Source organism: Thalassophryne amazonica, chromosome 6 (assembly GCF_902500255.1).
Source record: "Thalassophryne amazonica chromosome 6, fThaAma1.1, whole genome shotgun sequence".
NCBI lineage: Eukaryota > Metazoa > Chordata > Actinopteri > Batrachoidiformes > Batrachoididae > Thalassophryne > Thalassophryne amazonica.
In genome coordinates, this window is record NC_047108.1 from 2,863,910 (window position 1) to 2,882,200 (window position 18,291).

The window sequence follows — 18,291 nt, forward strand, 5'->3', positions numbered from 1 at the left end:
CTTTTAATTTTAAATAATGCACTAATTCTGATGTTTTGTAACAAACACAGAGATGCCAAAGGGATTATGGGTAAATCAGCCTCCTCTAACACTGATTGGTTGACTCATTCATTCTATGTAAAAACCAACACGTTAATGTGAGGTGTGTGTGTTGGTGTTTACATATGCTTTTGTAAAATATGCCATTTTTTATTTGTAAAAAAAAGAAAAAAGAAAAGCCATTTGCAAAAACCAAAGAGTCAAGTTGTGATTTGACAACCATCTGATATAACCAGGGTCAAAATAAATAGAAGACTGCCATCTACTGGCGTCCAGATGCTCATATTGTCATGAACAGGGAAGGTGATGGTCTAGTCGTTAAGGTGTTAGGCTTGAGTCCAGAAGATCATGGATTCAAATCCCCACCTGACTGGAAAATCACTAAGGACCCTTGGGCAAGGCCTTTAATCCCCTATTGCTACCGGTGTGTAGTGAGCGTCTTGTATGGCAGCACCCTGACATCGGGGTGAATGTGAGGCATAATTGTAAAGCGCTTTGAACATCTGATGCAGATGGAAAAGCGCTATATACGAGGTCTATTAGAAAAGTATCCGACCTTATTATTTTTTCAAAAACCATATGGATTTGAATCACGTGTGATTACATCAGACATGCTTGAACCCTCGTGGGCATGCGAGAGTTTTTTCACGCCTGTCGGTTACGTCATTCGCCTGTGGGCAGTCTTTGAGTGAGGAGTCGTCCACCCGCTCGTCGATTTTTTTCATTGTTTAGGAATGGCTCAGAGACTGTTGCTTTGTTTGATAAAAATTTTTTCAAAACTGTAAGGCACAACTGAGTAGACACCATTCAATAAATTCAGCTGGTTTTCGGTAAAAATTTTAACGGCTGATGAGAGATTTTGGTCTGGTAGTGTCGCTTTAAGGACGGTCCACGGCGCCTGACGGCGATCTGCGCTTCGAGGCGGCAGCGTCTCGCCGTTTCAAGTTGAAAACTTCCACATTTCAGGCTCTGTTGACACAGTAAGTCGTCAGAGAACAGAGAACTTTCAGAAGAAGTCGGCATGAGGAGTTTATTCGGACATTCCATTGTTAACGGTCATTTTGTAATGAAAGAACGTGCGGGCAGAGTCGCATGTCGGGCTGGACCTGACTGCGGGGGGTCGCGGCAGGAAAAACACCTCTGTTGGAAATCTTAACGGGCAAGTTGGAACATGCCCAAGCTGTTAAACAATTTCTCAGTTACTCACTTGTTGAAAGCCATTAAAAGCCGCCTGAATTCTACAAATGGTTTTCAACACGGAGGTGTTTTTCCTGTCGCGGCGCACACAGATTTGCCGAGTCGTCACGGAAACGACTCGGCGAATTTGCGCGTACGTCTTTCATTAAAAAAATGTCCTTAAACAGTGGAATGTCCGCATAAATTCCTCATGCCGGCCTCTTCTGAATCTTCTCTGTTCTCTCACGATGTCCTGGGTGAATTAAGCCTTAAATTAGGATGTTTTAAGCTCGAAACAGGCCGACGACAGCGCCTGGAAGTGCTGCAGGACGTCCCGCTCCGTGGGAAGTCCTTACACCGACAGAAACACCCCATAATCTCTCATCAGCCGTTAAACTTTTCACAGAAAACCATCTTAATTTCTCGAATAGTGTCCACTCGGATATTCCTCACAGGTCCAGAAAAAATTTTGATAAAGCAACGCGAGCAGCGTGTGAAACAAAGGAATTCAGCCGAGAGGGCGGGACCACATCTCACTCAAGGCCTGCCCACAGGGAAATGACGTCACCGACACGCGTGAAAAAACTCACGCATGCGCACGAGGGTTCAAGCATGATTGGTGTAATCGCATGTCATTCAAATCCATATAGTTAAAAAAAAAAATAAAAGGGTCGGTTTATTATCTAAGAGACCTCGTAAACTGCAGTCCATTTATGAACACTACTGCGTCTGCTACGTTTAAGATGCGTGGAATTTAATAAATGCAAACTGAATTTCAGTCATCTTATATATATTACTCTGGAACAAAGACGACAGACAGTGTTTGACATAAGCAGGACTCTAAAGAGCAAACAGGAATCGATTGCAATGATTCAAACTGAAAATAATGGAGAAGCAACCTGGGCTTCTTCTGGCATTTTTACATGAAACAAACAATAACAATGTCTATAAACCCAGAGAATATATTCACGAGAGTTTAATACTGTTGTCCGTGTGGAGCCCGATCAGAGCATCACAAATGCATTTTTTCTGTCGTGAATGTACTGAGATTACCCATAATGCACCTGGACACAGCATGTCCACACTAAAACCTTCAAAATTAGTGCATTAAACTAAAACATATATCTGATATTTTCAGTTTATAAAACTTCAGACATAACGTTAATTTAAATAACTTGTCCGAAATTAGTTTGGTTAAAATTTTAACCATAAGTTAAAATGGTATGCCTCTGGATGACTTGGGTGATGTTGCCAGCACATCTGTATGGGGTCAAAAGAAATGAGCTTTTCTTTTCTGTGACCAGTTCTCCTTTGTCTGCAGAGGATAGAGCAGTTTCTCCTGGAACCAGCTCTCCTCTGTTTGCAGAGGATAGAACTGCACATCTGCTGCAAAACATTTAACAGGTAGGTACTCAACTGATTTTAGACCTCATAAATGTTTGTAACTGTTAAGGTTTGTTCACCACGTCTGCAAAAATATGTTAGAGGCCTAAAATTTATCAGAGCAAAATTTATCGGAAAATAATTAGTCCGCTGATGGTTTTCAAAGCTATCTGAAAAGCCGATAATGAAAACATTAGCTTTGATAATTAGCGGTTAGCGGAACTGTGCCGACCACTGGTCGGAGAAAGGGGAAAAACTACAGATGATCTTCAGACAGCACAAAATCCCAGTTTACTTTAAACCTATTAACACCAAGAGACAGAAATTACTTCACCCTAAGGACAAGATCCCTAGTTACAAACAGAGCAATGTAGTGTATTTTATTAGATGTCAGGAAAACTGTAACAAACACTACATAGGTGAGACTAAGCAGCCGTTACACAAAAGGCTATGCCAGCACCGCAGAGAGGGCGCCAGTGAACCTCAGTCTGCAGTTCATCTCCACCTTAAAGACACTAACCACACGTTTGAGGACAAGGAAGTTAAAATCTTAGCCAGAGAGAAGAAATGGTTTGAGAGAGGGGTGAATGAGGCATTGTATGTGAAACAGTTGAAACCCAGCCTTAACTGGGGAGGGGGTCTGAGACACACTTTGTCCCCTGTTTACAATGGGGTACTCAGGTCAAAGCAGTTTCAGTCTTTTGTTCATGGTAATGAGTCATTCACGTCATCAGGAGACGCATCAGGAGAGCCGTCAGGAGAGGCGTCAGTCTCATCATTAGGAGGGACAGCTACCCTGTCATTAGGAGGGTGCTAACTAGAGCACAATAGGTGCAAATTAAAGCAATTGTTTAGTCACTAGCCAATAACAGTCGGCCTCTTGGTAGGAGGGTCTGGTTAGGTTTAAAACTCCAGCTTTTGTGGCTTCTGTTTGTTCTTCTCTACAAGGGTCAAGACAGAAGTCAGACTACCAGAGCAAGAATTTTAGCTGAGGAAGCTTCTGCGATTTAAAGCGAAACATCCTCGCGTCAAGCAACCCAGTCCAGTCGAAGATTCAAGCTTCTCTACTATGGAAACCACCTGGACAACTGAGAGCCTTCACAGAAACTCTGTGACCTAAGAAAAGTCAGTTTAGGTTACAACTCATATGCAAACTCAACCAAGGTCCTAAAAAGAGGCACCTATACACTGAGTTAGTGGGCCTACTGCCATTTGTTCTCAAGTTACCATTTTCACAAGCATCGTAACAGACAGATGGAGGAATGGACACATGGACAGATAGACAACCAATCGCTATATGCCTTCCCACCTAGAGGAGGGTATAAATAATAATAACTAGACTTCGCCTCTCTACTAAAGCTTGGCCAGTTGTGGGACAAGCGTCATTTGACAAATGAAACCAAGACTACCTTGTACCAGAATGATGGATTGAGAACACCACAAAAAAGGAAAGGAATAGTTCATGATTCAAAGCACACTGCATGACCTGTCAAACACAGTGGAGACATTATTCTGGCATGGGCAGCCAATGGAACTGACATTTACTCTTGGTACCCTGTCATGTAGATGGTGAATTCTGAAGTGCATAAGACTGCCATCTGCTCAGATTCAGCCAAGGTGTTAAGACAGAGATTCACAGTGCAGACCGTATAATGACTCAAAATATACTGCCAAATCAACTCAAGAGCTTCTCAAAGCAAAGAAACGAAACATTCTCCAGCGACCACGTCATCTGACCTCAACCCACTCGAGCATGCTTTTAATTTACTGAAGACAAAACTGAGGGCAGGAAGAGCCACAAACAAGCAGTAACTTGAGGAGGCTGCAGTAAAGGCCTGGAAAAGTATCTCAAGGACGGAAATTCAGCAATTTGTTTTTTTTTCTCCATTGTCTCTAGAAACACAACAGGGGAAGGGCTATCACTGCTTTCTGAAGAAGTTCTGAGCCACACAAACACCAGGACACTAAGAACAGAAACACACAAGTCCATAAATCCACATCCAGCACAAGTAATCTTCAGTCGAGTCACCTGGTGACCTCCTAGTGAGTGGCAAAGGAGCACACATAAGGAATGGGCTGTCGCCGTGGTTCTCAACCCTGGTCCTCAGGCACCACCTAACCTGCACATTTTGCTTGTCTCCCTGCTCTGCCATATGCTGATCTGCTCGTTCATGTGTGCCGAGCCAATCAAGTCCCAACAGGCACCTGAATGAGTTCTACTGATGTTGATCTGGATGTTTTGTTTGGCTGAATGTATGCTGTATTCCCTTCCTGCTGCAATTCTACTCATTTCTTGTATTGAATTTCAGGCATCTGGAGTGACTGAAGTCAGCCCAAAGGCTGAGCAGATCAAAGAGGCCTGTCATGACAACTGTCACTCACTACACAATGAAGATCATTGAGGGAAAGAGATACTTTTGCCAGTGTGGGCTGAAAAATGAGCCCATTTAGTGAAATCCTGTGTGTTTCTTGTGACTATTGGTGTTGTTCCTGCACTTGGTAGCACCAAAGTTTAAAACAATGTATTCAAAAATGTTTAACAATATTGGAAATAAATATATACCAGCTCAGGATGCAGTGAGACCACTTTTTTCCAGACTTGAGTACAAGTACATAGATTTGGGTACTTGTTGATACCGAGTACAGATATGAATACTTAATGATATCATTACAGTTTTATGATGACTTTGAAAACATGTTTTATTCATCAGTTGTTCCTTACATGTTTTATTCATCAGTTGTTCCTTACTGTTTGACTGCAAAGAGGCTTTCAAACCAGAAGCGGCAGATGTGGCAGGTAACACCTCCCAACGCATCAGTGACGTCACGTCTGACTCGGCAAGGGAGTGTCAGTCTGATTTTTTTCCAAAAGCCAGAGAAAGCTGAGCGATCGCCATCTTAGAGTTGCGTATGAAGAACCACAAAGTTTAAAAAACAGCAACAGAACAAGTCTCCCATCAGCCTGCTGGTAGAAGCTTTTTTCCAGTGACTTTTCTGAGTGACGCCAAGCCGAGGGAGGACCAATGAGTTGGTGGGATTAATTGAGCTGCAACAGTGGGCAGAGCCGCACGATGCAGCCGGGGTTCAGGTCTCATCCCTGGGCAGATTGAGACATGCAGCCGGGGTGATGGAGCAGACCCACTCAGTCTGAAATTCCTCATTTTTGGATATATAAAAACATCCAGTTTAAGCAACGGAGCTTACTTCTGCAAATTTGTCTGAGGTGAGAATAATTTAAAAATAAATTGTGACGTGCACTTCTGAAGGTTTAATGTTCAGCTAACATTAGCTTAGCCTTTTGGCTGCAGAATCACAGTCGAGCCGAGTGAACGTTTTAACTTGTACATATATCTTTTTTACCAAATAAAGCGGGGGGGGGGGGGGGGGTTAATTTTTTTTATTTATTTATTTTTATTATTTTTCCCTGTTTATTGTTTCTTTATATTTTAAGATATCTTTTTTATTGGTCCCACAATCAGGAAAATATGCTGTGCAGATGCACTTCAAAAACTTAAAGCGATGAGCTGAACACCAAAACCTTAAGTCCAGTTGGAAGAAAACATCTTTGCGCTTCAAAATTGGAGGAAAGGTGTCTGAGGTTGAAGCTACAGAGGAGACTTTCATCTGGCTAAATATCCTGAGAGTCCAGCAAACCAACACCTGTTTCTATGCTTCTAAAACAATAACTATTTTATTATTTTTAGAAAGCTGTTTCATTTTATATTTTAACATTAAATGAATGGATCATTAAACATGTCCAATAAGTCAAAGTTCAGTCAAAAGACATTTTCACAGGTAGAAGAAGCCCTGCTCTGATTGTGCATAATTTTAAAACATCCACAATCACTAGAATAGTCAAATTCATGTTTTAGAAATGACTCTGTCCTGATCACAACATTAAAGGCAATCACATACTCTGAGGACATAATTACAAGTTGAAATCACTCAATTAAAAAATTATTTCATCATGAGGTTTATGTCACAAAGAATACAGATGAAGAAAGATTTCTAAAGAATCTTTTATTTTTAACAATTTTAATTACAAGCTTTCAAAGGTAAGAAGCTTTTTTACAGTAATCAAATTAATTTTGAGGTTAAAAAAAATTTGCAAGGATTTTCTTCAGAAAACTGCTGTGTATAAATTATCAGTTCTGTCTTCTGACACGTTTCTGCCACTGATCTGTATATAATACAGTGTTGTATACAGATCAGTGGTTTCTGCACTGCAGTCTTCTGAGTTTTGGCCTGATGCCTCATTTCTATTGGACAGTGTGAAGCTACGTCACAGCGCAGAACAGTGAAAATTGGATTGGATTGAACTCTGACCGCAGCAGCATGAGGACAAGTGGCAATGGGCGGTGTTGCATGGCATCACCACTCCACACGGAGGCAAAAATGTAATTTTAACATTTTATTTTTTCTTTGTGGGCTATGGGATCATTTTATAGTGTGCAGACAGAATTTCCTGTTGCTTGTGGTAAATGAGCTATTAATGAGGTGTAGTGACTCAACTTCTGGTGCAAAAATGCGGCTCGTGGAGGCCAGTGGAGGTTCCAAATGCAGGGCCACAGACATCCAACAAACGGATGACACCTGTAGCGGACCAAGCTGGCCTCCCATCATCCTGGACAGCCACACCAGAGGCTGAAACTCACCAACCTGATGGACAATCTCGGCCACTGAAACCGTAACCTGACAGAGGAACTGTTGTGCAAAGTGCCAAAGTCACAGAGGAACTTTTTTCAGCCACGACAAGGAATTAAAGTATTTTCAGATGTTGTTTTCCAAACTCAGGAGGCTGTATGTGGATAATTGTTCTTCAGGATCATGTGATGACGAATTCCACTAAAACAAACAGGTAAGACTTTTTATTTACTCTGTGTGTGAATTTACTCCGCATGATGGACTGCAGCTTTCAGCCAATCAATGAACAGCATTGATGGACATATTTCAACTTATCAGTAAATTACATGAAAGCCTGTAAAAAAAATCCATAAATTAGGTGCATCATTGTTCAACACTGTTCAAAACACTGTTTCTTAATGCAATGACTGAAAAAGCCCAATGGACCCGTCCTCAGAAAATTCAGACTTCTGGCAATAACATGAAACCTTTTTTTCTCTAAAGGACCTTTGAGAGTCCTTGCCCACAATGAAAAATAAACCCCTCTTTCAAACCAACTGTTCCAGCTGTTTACCGTGAGCGAGGCCATGGATCCCTGCAACCAAATGTTCTCCACTGGTGGCTCCATGGTATCGGATGTACTCTCGCTCACTTTGGTGGCGGTTGTCCATGGTCTTACCCAGTCCATCTGACAATGTACCTGCAAACTGATGCAGATGCAAAAAGGCTGACATTAACACTAAACTAACACTAAAAGGTTTTGATTGTAGAGGAATGTGCTCCCTTGTGTATTCATGCAAAATAGCCAATAATATAAACAAGCACAATATGATTCAGTGATGCAACAAGCCAGAAATAAATTAATAAATTAACATTTACAAAGAAAACAAACAAACAAAAAATGATGGAATAAACAGGCATCATTAAAACAATGAAGAAACCAAATTTACAATTAAATTACAAGACCAATAATGTGCAGGAATCCAGTTAAGTCAAGTCAGATCAACTGGACTCATTTATTTTATTGAAGTTGTTTCACTCTTCATCCAGGAAAGTGTCATTTGTTTTAACTGGAATAGTGAGACTCAAATATTTATCCTCCGTGGGGTCATAGTGATGACATGAAAGTCGCTGATTTGATGGACACTGGAAGTGACTTGGGTTCAGGTGTGAGTTCTTATTGTTTTACATATGAGGAGTGGTCAGGACAATCTTTGAGTCTCTGTGCTACTGACAAAAGGATGGAATTACAGATGGGAGAGAGGTGCTACCTCAGCTACCACCTGTTTGGAGAAGGTTTCATCACTTTAATAAAATTGGCTTCTTGACACCACTTTCAACTACCCTCCTTGTCTAAAATATGAATGTATTTTCAAAGAGTTACTGGTTCAGATATATGGAGGACACGTGTCAAAATAAAAACCCAGGAAGTGCAAGCTTTAACTGGACACATCAACTTGTGGATAACAACATCAAGTTCACACAAGAGCATCTGGGCAATTCCACTGTGACGGATGTTACATCTGTAAGATGTCTGAGTCATTTAAACCATCCACAAATGTGTAAAGAAAATCTGTGTGCGTATAACCAGATCTACAAATGTTTAAAATAAATTCTGTGTGTAACCAGATCTACAAATGTGTAAAATAAATCAGCAAATTGATCTGAATTCACAGACAGATCAATAAATGCATACATCAATCTGTAAATGTGTGATCTATAAATATCAGGCCACTGGATTGGACGTGTTCTTACACGTGGCTTTTGCTACACTCCTGCCGTGGAAGATCCACAAATGCGTGCAGCGATTTATATGTGTGTGGAGACTTGTCTGTGTGCCTCTGTGGCTATACAGCTTCATACCACCAGGGGCACAAGCACCAATGACATTGGTCATTGGTTTTGACTGGGGGTTTTTTTTCTGTGTTTCTGAGATCAGGAACATGGATGGATCTTCTATCAACCAATGGACAAGTAACATTTACAGTTCCATCATTTAATTTTAAATAAACACAAGAATAAAAATGGTAATAATAAGACAATGTTAACACAAATTGTACTATATCCTCACTGAAGCTGCTGAAAAAATGGAGGAAGCTTCTCATAACCCAAGCATTTAGATACCATATTTAGCAAACACAAGGGGCCATGCAGGCTTCCATCTATTGTATTTAACGAACACTGTCAGTTGATATCCAGTTAAACAAAATACACCCGTGTATGTATGACTACACTGCCCTCCAAAAGTATTGGAACACTTGGTATTTCACATTTGAATTATGCCATTTCAAATACAAAATATACAAAACATACAAAAAATTAAAAATTCAAAAATTATCTTCCTTAAACTCAAACTGAAAATAAATCTCTACAGCTTGATATAAATTAATTAAAAGCCAAGATAATGGGTTCCAAAACTAAGGGCCCCATCACACTGAGCACGAATGAGGCCGAATCAGCCCAAATGGGAAAAACAGCCAGAATTCGATTTGCATTCGTATGAGACAGACATTCACACAGCTGTGTACGAATACCCAGAATGTGTCTTGAAGCCTGCCTCGAATGATTCACGTACATCTTGAGTACAGCAGCTCCCAAATCCGGGTCAACTACCCAGAGTGCAGGCCGACTGTGGACACAACACACCATGTAACACACTCACTCATCTTCAACCACTTACTCCAATTAAGGGTTGCAGGGGGGGTGGAGCCTATCCCAGCAGTCACTGAGCATGAGGCAGGGTTCACCCTGGACAGGACGCCAGTCTGTCACAAGGCCACATACAGACAAACAAACACATTCACACCCGCACGCACACCTACGGACAAGTTAAAGTTTCCAATCCACCTAACCTGCGTGTCTATGGGAGGAAGCCGGCGCACCTGGAGAGAACCCATGCAAACACAGGGAGAACACGCAAACTCCACACAGAAACGCCACAGGTGGTAATCAAACCCATGACCTTATTGCTGTGAGGCAACAGTATGAACCACGAAGCCACCATTCTGCAGCACATAACACAAAAAAATAAAAACAGAATAAAATAAAAAAGACAAAGAATAAAAAGAACACAGCACAAAACCCCAGAATGCAGCAGGAATATGCATAATTCCCTCCAATGCCGTACATGCCACCCAAGGTCTGGGTGGAAGGCAAGTGTGGTGGTGGTTGCGTGGCAGGGCGAGCACTGTGGTCCGCTCTGTTGGAGACCTGCCATGTCACACCGCTGGGTGTCGAATGGCACATCTCCTATGCTTTTGTCGAAGGGAGGTGATGGTCTAGTGGTTAAGCATTGGGCTTGTGACCAGAGGATCCTTGGTTCAAAACCCCAGCCTGACCGCAAAATCACTAAGGACCCTTGGGCAAGGTCCTTAATCCCCAAGTTCCTCCCAGTGTGTAGTGAGCGCCTTGCATGGCAGCACTGTGACATCGGGTGTGAATGGGTGAATGTGAGGTATAATTGCAAAGCGCTTTGAGCGCCTGATGCAGGTAGAAAAGCGCTATATAAATGCAGTCCATTTACCATTTACCCATGGACCGGTTACATGGAAACCAGGGTCTCCTGACTATTGCATCACTGTAGTGGATGAGATTATTACAGACATCTGATCACCAACATGCACGCCCACAGCTGTTATTACCACTAATAACCACCAGTCGTGGTGCAATGCAGTGAACCCTATGTACAGGGGACCCTGTATAACACACAGTAGTCCATATGTTGGATAAAATACGTCCTGAAATTAATGCATCAGCCCCCCCCCCATGGGATGCGCACCCTCTTTTTCTTTCACCAAAACATTAAATCTCAGATGTACCTTCTGGCAGTGGCGGTTTTTAGTATGAGCCATACGGGCCGCTGCCTGGTGCGCCATTTTTGGTGGGGCAGCACCGTAGGCACGAGCAATGAACAAAAATAAATAAATCTCTGCCGCAAAATGGTTTTCTTGTGGAATTGGCAAATTGCCAGCCCCTGCAGGCAGCTGCAGATGCCCTGCTTGCTCTCAGAGTTCACATAAGCATTAAGAAGGTGAAAGAAATGGGGAGGGGTGCACGGTGGACAGTTCACCTCTTTGTAATGGAAGGGAAAAGGCGGGGGTGCTTTGTGGGCGACTTTCTTGCAAATAACGCACATCTCATTCATTAATATTATAAACACAGGTCTATAATTCCTGCACGTTTTTCTGAATTGTGTGAAATGTCCTGCGGGACATGAAGAAAATTCGACTGCATCCAGAACGGGTTTGAATGTCACCAGAGAGAACAAAGTGCCCACTTGTGGAAAAAAAAAGTTTGCAGAAAGGATAATCTGCCTACAACCCCTGGCAAAAATTATGGAATCACCGGCCTCGGAGGATGTTCATTCAGTTGTTTAATTTTGTAGAAAAAAAGCAGACCACAGACATGACACAAAACTAAAGTCATTTCAAATAGCAACTTTCTGGCTTTAAGAAACACTATAAGAAATCAAGAAAAAAATCTTATGGCAGTCAGTAACGGTTACTTTTTTAGACCAAGCAGAGGAAAAAAATATGGAATCACTCAATTCTGAGGAAAAAATTATGGAATCACCCTGTAAATTTTCATCCTCAAAACTAACACCTGCATCAAATCAGACCTGCTCATTGACATTGACCCTGTGCCATGACATTGACCCTACGTGTCTTTTTGCAAGGAATGTTTTTGCAGTTTTTGCTCTATGGCAAGATGCATTATCATCTTGAAAAATGATTTCATCATCCCCAAACATCCTTTCAATTGTCCAAAATATCAACGTAAACTTGTGCATTTATTGATGATGTAATGACAGCCATCTCCCCAGTGCCTTTACCTGACATGCAGCCCCATATCATCAATGACTGTGGAAATTTACATGTTCTCTTCAGGCAGTCATCTTTATAAATCTCATTGGAACGGCACCAAACAAAAGTTCCAGCATCATCACCTTGCCCAATGCAGATTTGAGATTCATCACTGAATATGACTTTCATCCAGTCATCCACAGTCCACAATTGCTTTTCCTTAGCCCATTGTAACCTTGTTTTTTTTTCTGTTTAGGTGTTAATGATGGCTTTCGTTTAGCTTTTCTGTATGTAAATCCCATTTCCATTAGGCGGTTTCTTACAGTTCGGTCACAGACGTTGACTCCAGTTTCCTTCCATTCGTTCCTCATTTGTTTTGTTGTACATTTTTTGATTTTTGAGACATATTGCTTTAAGTTTTCTGTCTTGACGCTTTGATGTCTTCCTTGGTCTACCAGTATGTTTGCCTTTAACAACCTTCTCATATTGTTTGTATTTGGTCCAGAGTTTAGACACAGCTGACTGTGAACAACCAACATCTTTTGCAACATTGCGTGATGATTTACCCTCTTTTAAGAGTTTGATAATCCTCTCCTTTGTTTCAATTGACATCTCTCGTGTTGGAGCCATGATTCATGTCAGTCCACTTGGTGCAACAGCTCTCCAAGGTGTGTTCACTCCTTTTTAGATGCAGACTAACGAGCAGATGTGATTTGATGCAGGTGTTAGTTTTGGGGATGAAAATTTACAGGGTGATTCCATAATTTTTTCCTCAGAATTGAGTGAGTCCATATTTTTTTCCTTCTGCTTGGTCTAAAAAAGTAACTGTTACTGACTGCCACAATCTTTTTTCTTGATTTCTTATAGTGTTTCTTAAAGCCAGAAAGTTGCCATTTGAAATGACTTTAGTTTTGTGTCATGTCTGTGATCTGCTTTTTTTCTACAAAATTAAACAACTGAATGAACATCCTCCGAGGCCGGTGATTCCATAATTTTTGCCAGGGGTTGTATTTCTAAAGACGGCTTAGAACATATGCTGTGTTCACATTACTAACTGAAGTGACTAAATCTGACCCTTTTTTGTGTGCCTGCAAAGAGTGTGTGTTTTTACAAAAAAATTTCCGGCTCGCTGACAACTATTTTTAATGTACACTGACAAAATAATAATAACAATAATAACAATAATATAATTTAAAATGAGGCTTATCTTCATAATTAACTGGTTTATTTGAGGGAGAAAAAGAATCACATTTGATTTCATTGGCATGGGAATGCTAGTAACATTTCAGTTTACATTTTCTTTTGACCCACAGATGAAGAGCAAAAATCAGAGAGAAAAAAGGCAAATACTACATTATCAAATTTCTGTCAAACCTAAAACTTTAGCAGATTAGTTCATGCTACGTATTTACACATTTAGTCTAATATTTACACATCAAGCTAAATATTTAGCTAAATGGTGAGACGAATATGCACCTTAATAAAAGTGCTAATTGTTTCTCCCTGAAAGACAGATTTAATCAAAGCGTCTAATGACAGACACTGAACATGTGAGGGCGTGTTTATTCAAATTTGTAACTCATGGATGTTTTGTAACCTGCAGTCTTTTGATATCAATTTCAATTGAAGGGGCACTTGTAAAATATTAATAATAAAATAATAATTTTTAAAAATGGCTGTTTGTGCAAAATTTTGTGGCGGGGGATGCTCTCAGAGGGGGTCTTGCCCGGACAGTAATTCACAGCAGAACCACCACTGCCTTCTGTCAAACTGTAGCTAAACTTTCAGGACTTCTTAAGAAAACCCTCCTCTGTGCCACTTCATCATGAAGCTGTATAACTGCTGATATAAAATGCAAAACATGCACTTTTCACAATTTCTCCAATCACAGCCACAGAACCTACAACTTCTTCTGGGTTGTCTGGGTGTCTCGGTGGCTTTCCTCACTCTTCTCCTTCTTTCCTTCAGTCACTCAGTTTTTGAGAACTGTCTACTCCACAAAGATTTATCACAGAGTGACATCTTGTTTGTATTTCTTCATAATTGATGTAAATAAAGTCCAAGACATATTCAGTGACTTGGAAATGTTCATGTTTCCAACCCCTTACTAGTCTGAAGAAAACTGGCAATAAAACTGATTTAGAGGTATTATACCAAAGTGTCCATTACTTATGCATTATAAAAAAGAATAGTTTGCACCATCTGTCATGCTTAGTTAGCATGTTATGGGGTAACATATGACATACATCATAGAATCCAATGGACATCAGCCTTGTTTGACCTTTACTTTAGAGACCAAGCATTCAACACTGTCAAAACTGTTCCATTTATTCATCCTATTAGCTCAACTGACAATTTGCATCACTTTTTACCAAAATTTGGGCAGCTTTAACTTTTGACCCCTATATAAACTGAAACTGACCTTTGTTACCATTCTTGCCGTTTTTACCCCATAACTCCATAACATTCAGTCATAGATAGTCCAAACTATACCTTTTTGGAATCGTTATGATCAAGCAAATAATGTGATATAACTGTATAAATTGATTCTTCGTACTGGAAAACATAGGAAAGGACATCTTACTTGCTGAAATAAGCGGAAAATTTATTTATGAGAAATTGCAAATTTTTGGCTCACCCAGATTTGGCACTGAAAATGCTCACCGATAGGATTAAAAAAGTGTCAATTACAGAAATATAAGGAAATGCCACAGAATGAACAGTGGTTTTTGAAGGTCACTGGCACCCCGTATGAGGAATCACACTCACTTTTTCTTTCTACCTGTTGATAATTTGGAAAGGATATGTCAAAGTTGGCCATTTTTACTATATTTCTAATGTAACACAACCTGAGGCCATTTTGACATCAAATTTTGAACTGACCAAAATTCAAGTAACATTTTGCCTGATTTGAACAACTAACTTTGCCATTCCTAATCAATCTACTTGAAGGGTATATGGTGAAAATTTCATCAAAATCGGAGTTGGTCATCCACCCACTCCCATGTGATTTTCTCTGAGACAGCTCATTAATTAATTTATATCAAGTTGTAGAGATTTTCTTTCAGTTTTGAGTTGAACCCTCTGGGGCCGACACCGTCGTATACGACGGCTAAGACCAAGCTTTACTAAATTATAAATAACTTTTTATTGATATGAGATAGAAACTTACTTTTTTTTGCTGAAAACGTAACTCCACAGACGTTCGAGCCAGCCATCGGCCATCTTTGTACTCCTCATAAAAGCTGTGTGATGACGTGTGCAATGTGAGTGTCCAATCGGAATTCGTTCACCGTCACATGGTTTTACAAAATCCAATCGTAGGGCAGATTTACCTCACGCGAAAAGCCAAAGATCGTTTTCAGGAGTGATATGTTACTAGTTGGCCCGTTTGAATAGCACCCCGGGTGCTCCAATGAGTACATACTATTAGTACATACTCAGTGCGCCCTGCGCCATTACGCACAGCGATCAGTGAAAGCTGACGGAGAGCCTCTGGTGACTATCTCACGTGAAAGCTGCTTTAGGAGCAGCACAGAACAGTCCTGCTCTGTGCTGTCTAATCAGCATCTTGATATGCCACACCTGTGAGGTGGGATGGATTATCTCGGCAAAGGAGAAGTGCTCACTAGTTCTTTGAGTTCAGCTCATGAAAAATGGGAGCAAAAACAAAAGTGTTGCATTTATATTTTTGTTCAGTGTAAATACTTGGGTTGTGAGAAGCTTCCTCCATTTTTTTGACAGCTTCAGTGAGGATATAGTACAATTTGTGTTAACATTTTTTTTTATCATTACCATTTTATTCTTGTATTTATTTAAAATTAAAAGACATAACTGTAAATATTAACTTGCCCTATTGGGCAATAGAAGAGCCATCCATGTTCCTGGTCTCCAAAACACAGAACAAAAGACGCCGTCAAAGCCGAAACAATGGATGTACTCTGACGGCCCAGCCAGGCTTAACACGGTAGTGCTGACCGATTTCATTGGTGCTTGCGCCTCTGGTGGTATGAAGCTGTGGAGCAGAAGGGCAAAAGCTCACTTGAGCTTGATTTTTAATACTAAGACCATGAAAGCAGGGCCCCACAATCCTTCTGACATTTTGGGATTTAAGCAGAAGGTTTCAGAAAAGTTACCCCAGGGATAACTGGTTTGTGGCAGCCAAGCGTTCATAGTGACGTCACTTTTTGATCCTTTGGTGTCGACTCTTCCTGTCATCATGAAGCAGAATTCACCAAACGTCAGATTGTTTACCCATTAATGGGAAACATGAATGAATTTGATAACCACACTGCTGCGTAATTTGTCCTGCCAATGCGCCCTGCTTTGTCCCGCTTATTGCCACGCTATATAAAGTAATAATTTCGTAGCTGATGATGCATTTGCTCTCTGAACTTGTCTAATGAAACTATTCTCTCATCACTCCCAGAATCACAGAGAAATTAACTACAGTTGCAGGTTGTCTCGTGTGCATCGTGTGGTGGAGAATGCATTTGGAATCTTGTCTCAAAGGTAATTATTTATCATATGTATATAGTAATGGATTGATAAAACAGGTGCATTTTCATTCCTTCTTATGAGTTATATAATGTATCTGTAAAGTTCTGTTTATTATAGACACACACAATGACACGTAATGTTTTCGAATAGGTTGTGCAATGTTCACAATTAGTTCACAAAATGAATGCAGCTGTGCACAGTTTATTCACAGCTGTGGTAAACACTGCTGTGAATGAATGAAGTGCTGTGACTCTTTCAACTTTTAAAGTGGTTGCTGCGATCAGACCGTGACAGGTGCTTTGATCGATCCCCCCGTCTGACTGATCGGACGGGGGGCACCTGATCAGTCTGACAGGGGAACCGATCAAAACGTTTAAAGAGTCACAGTGTTTCATTGATTCACAGCAGACCTTAGCACCAGGTTGATCAGACAAGAGGACCGATCCAAGCACCGGTTGCTGTCTGATCGGTCCCCTTGTCTGACTGATCAGATGGGTGAACCGATCAAAGTGCCAGTCGTGATCAGCATGTGACACCGGCATCCTCTGAGTAATGCACCTGGAGCAGAAAAAACAACTAGGGAATTGCTTTAAAAAGCTACGTTTCCAGCCACGACAAGGAATTAAAGTATATTCAGACATCATTTCCCAAAATCAGGAGGCTTTATGTGGACACATGTTCGTCAGACTGTGATGATGAATCCCACTGAAAACAGGTAAAATGATATTACTCCATGTGTGAATGAAACACACTGTTCGCATGAGCACTGCAGCTTACAGCCAATCAATGGAGAGCTTTAATGGACATATTTAGACTTATGAGTAAATTACAAGTAACACGTGTCAACAATCACATAACTTACCTACAACTTATGTCCTGCATGTGCAGGACGTATGAGTCATACACTGACATACGTTGAAAATTTTCAGCTTGCCCAAAATTTTTCGAGGTGCTCAGCGTATTACGACATATATAAGTGTGTTTCAATGTACTCTTAACTTACAAAAAACATACCCATAACACATTAGACGTATGCCAGCGCTTTTTAAATATGGTCAGCATAGGCTTGATAAACTGTCAAGGTGTGACTGGGGCTTAACTTTCATTTCATCACTGTGACATCAGTGACCAAGCAGAGAATAAACATTTGAATCTCATTACCTGTCAGGACTTGGTATGTTGTTTGGTATGTGTTCTGTTTTATTGCACTTTTGTTTTATTTTGTGAGCTGTCTGTTCTTTGGCTGTTTCTTTCTGCTTGGGTTTTCTCTGTCTCTCTCTTGGTGGTGGGCATTTCCCTCTGTCTAACCACACCCCGGTTCTGGTTGCTTCCCCTCACACCTGTTCTTGATTTGCAGCTCATCACCTGGGTGTATTTAACACTCACAGTGTGGTCTGGTCCTTCGTCAGATCAATGCACCTTGTGCCTTCCTTCCAGCTCTCTCTTGTATTTTTGCCTTGCTTCATTTTGCCTCATCGTGTTTTTGACCACCTGCTTGCCTTCCTCGACCACACCTCTAGCCTGATGATTTTTGTACTTTTGCTCCTGTTTGACTGCCTTACCGTGTACCGACCCCAGCTAACAAAACCAGTAAAAGATTTAAGCCTAAACAGCTGTGAGTTTGTGTCCTGCCAGCTGTCATCACCAAGGCTGATACTACCGTAACAAGAACTGGATGAAACTTTTCAGGATGAAGAGCAAAACATCTTCAAGGAAATAAACAAGTCCAGTTAACCTGACTCAGCATACTTGGACACTATGACCTGGA

General features: G+C 40.9%; 1 protein-coding gene and 1 long non-coding RNA gene across 2 annotated transcripts in view; one reads left to right on the forward strand and one right to left on the reverse strand.

Annotated features, from left to right (window-relative positions):
• vps13d (vacuolar protein sorting 13 homolog D) overlaps positions 1-18,291 on the reverse strand; it is a 535,261-nt gene that overhangs the window by 48,529 nt on the left and 468,441 nt on the right. Inside the window, 1 exon segment of the mRNA XM_034171656.1 lies at positions 7,796-7,928. Coding sequence (XP_034027547.1) covers positions 7,796-7,928 — 133 coding nt within the window.
• LOC117511765 lies at positions 1,455-18,281 on the forward strand. The gene is made up of 3 exons (XR_004561075.1): positions 1,455-1,465; positions 8,375-8,382; positions 18,193-18,281. It is a non-coding gene; the product is annotated as an uncharacterized LOC117511765 (long non-coding RNA).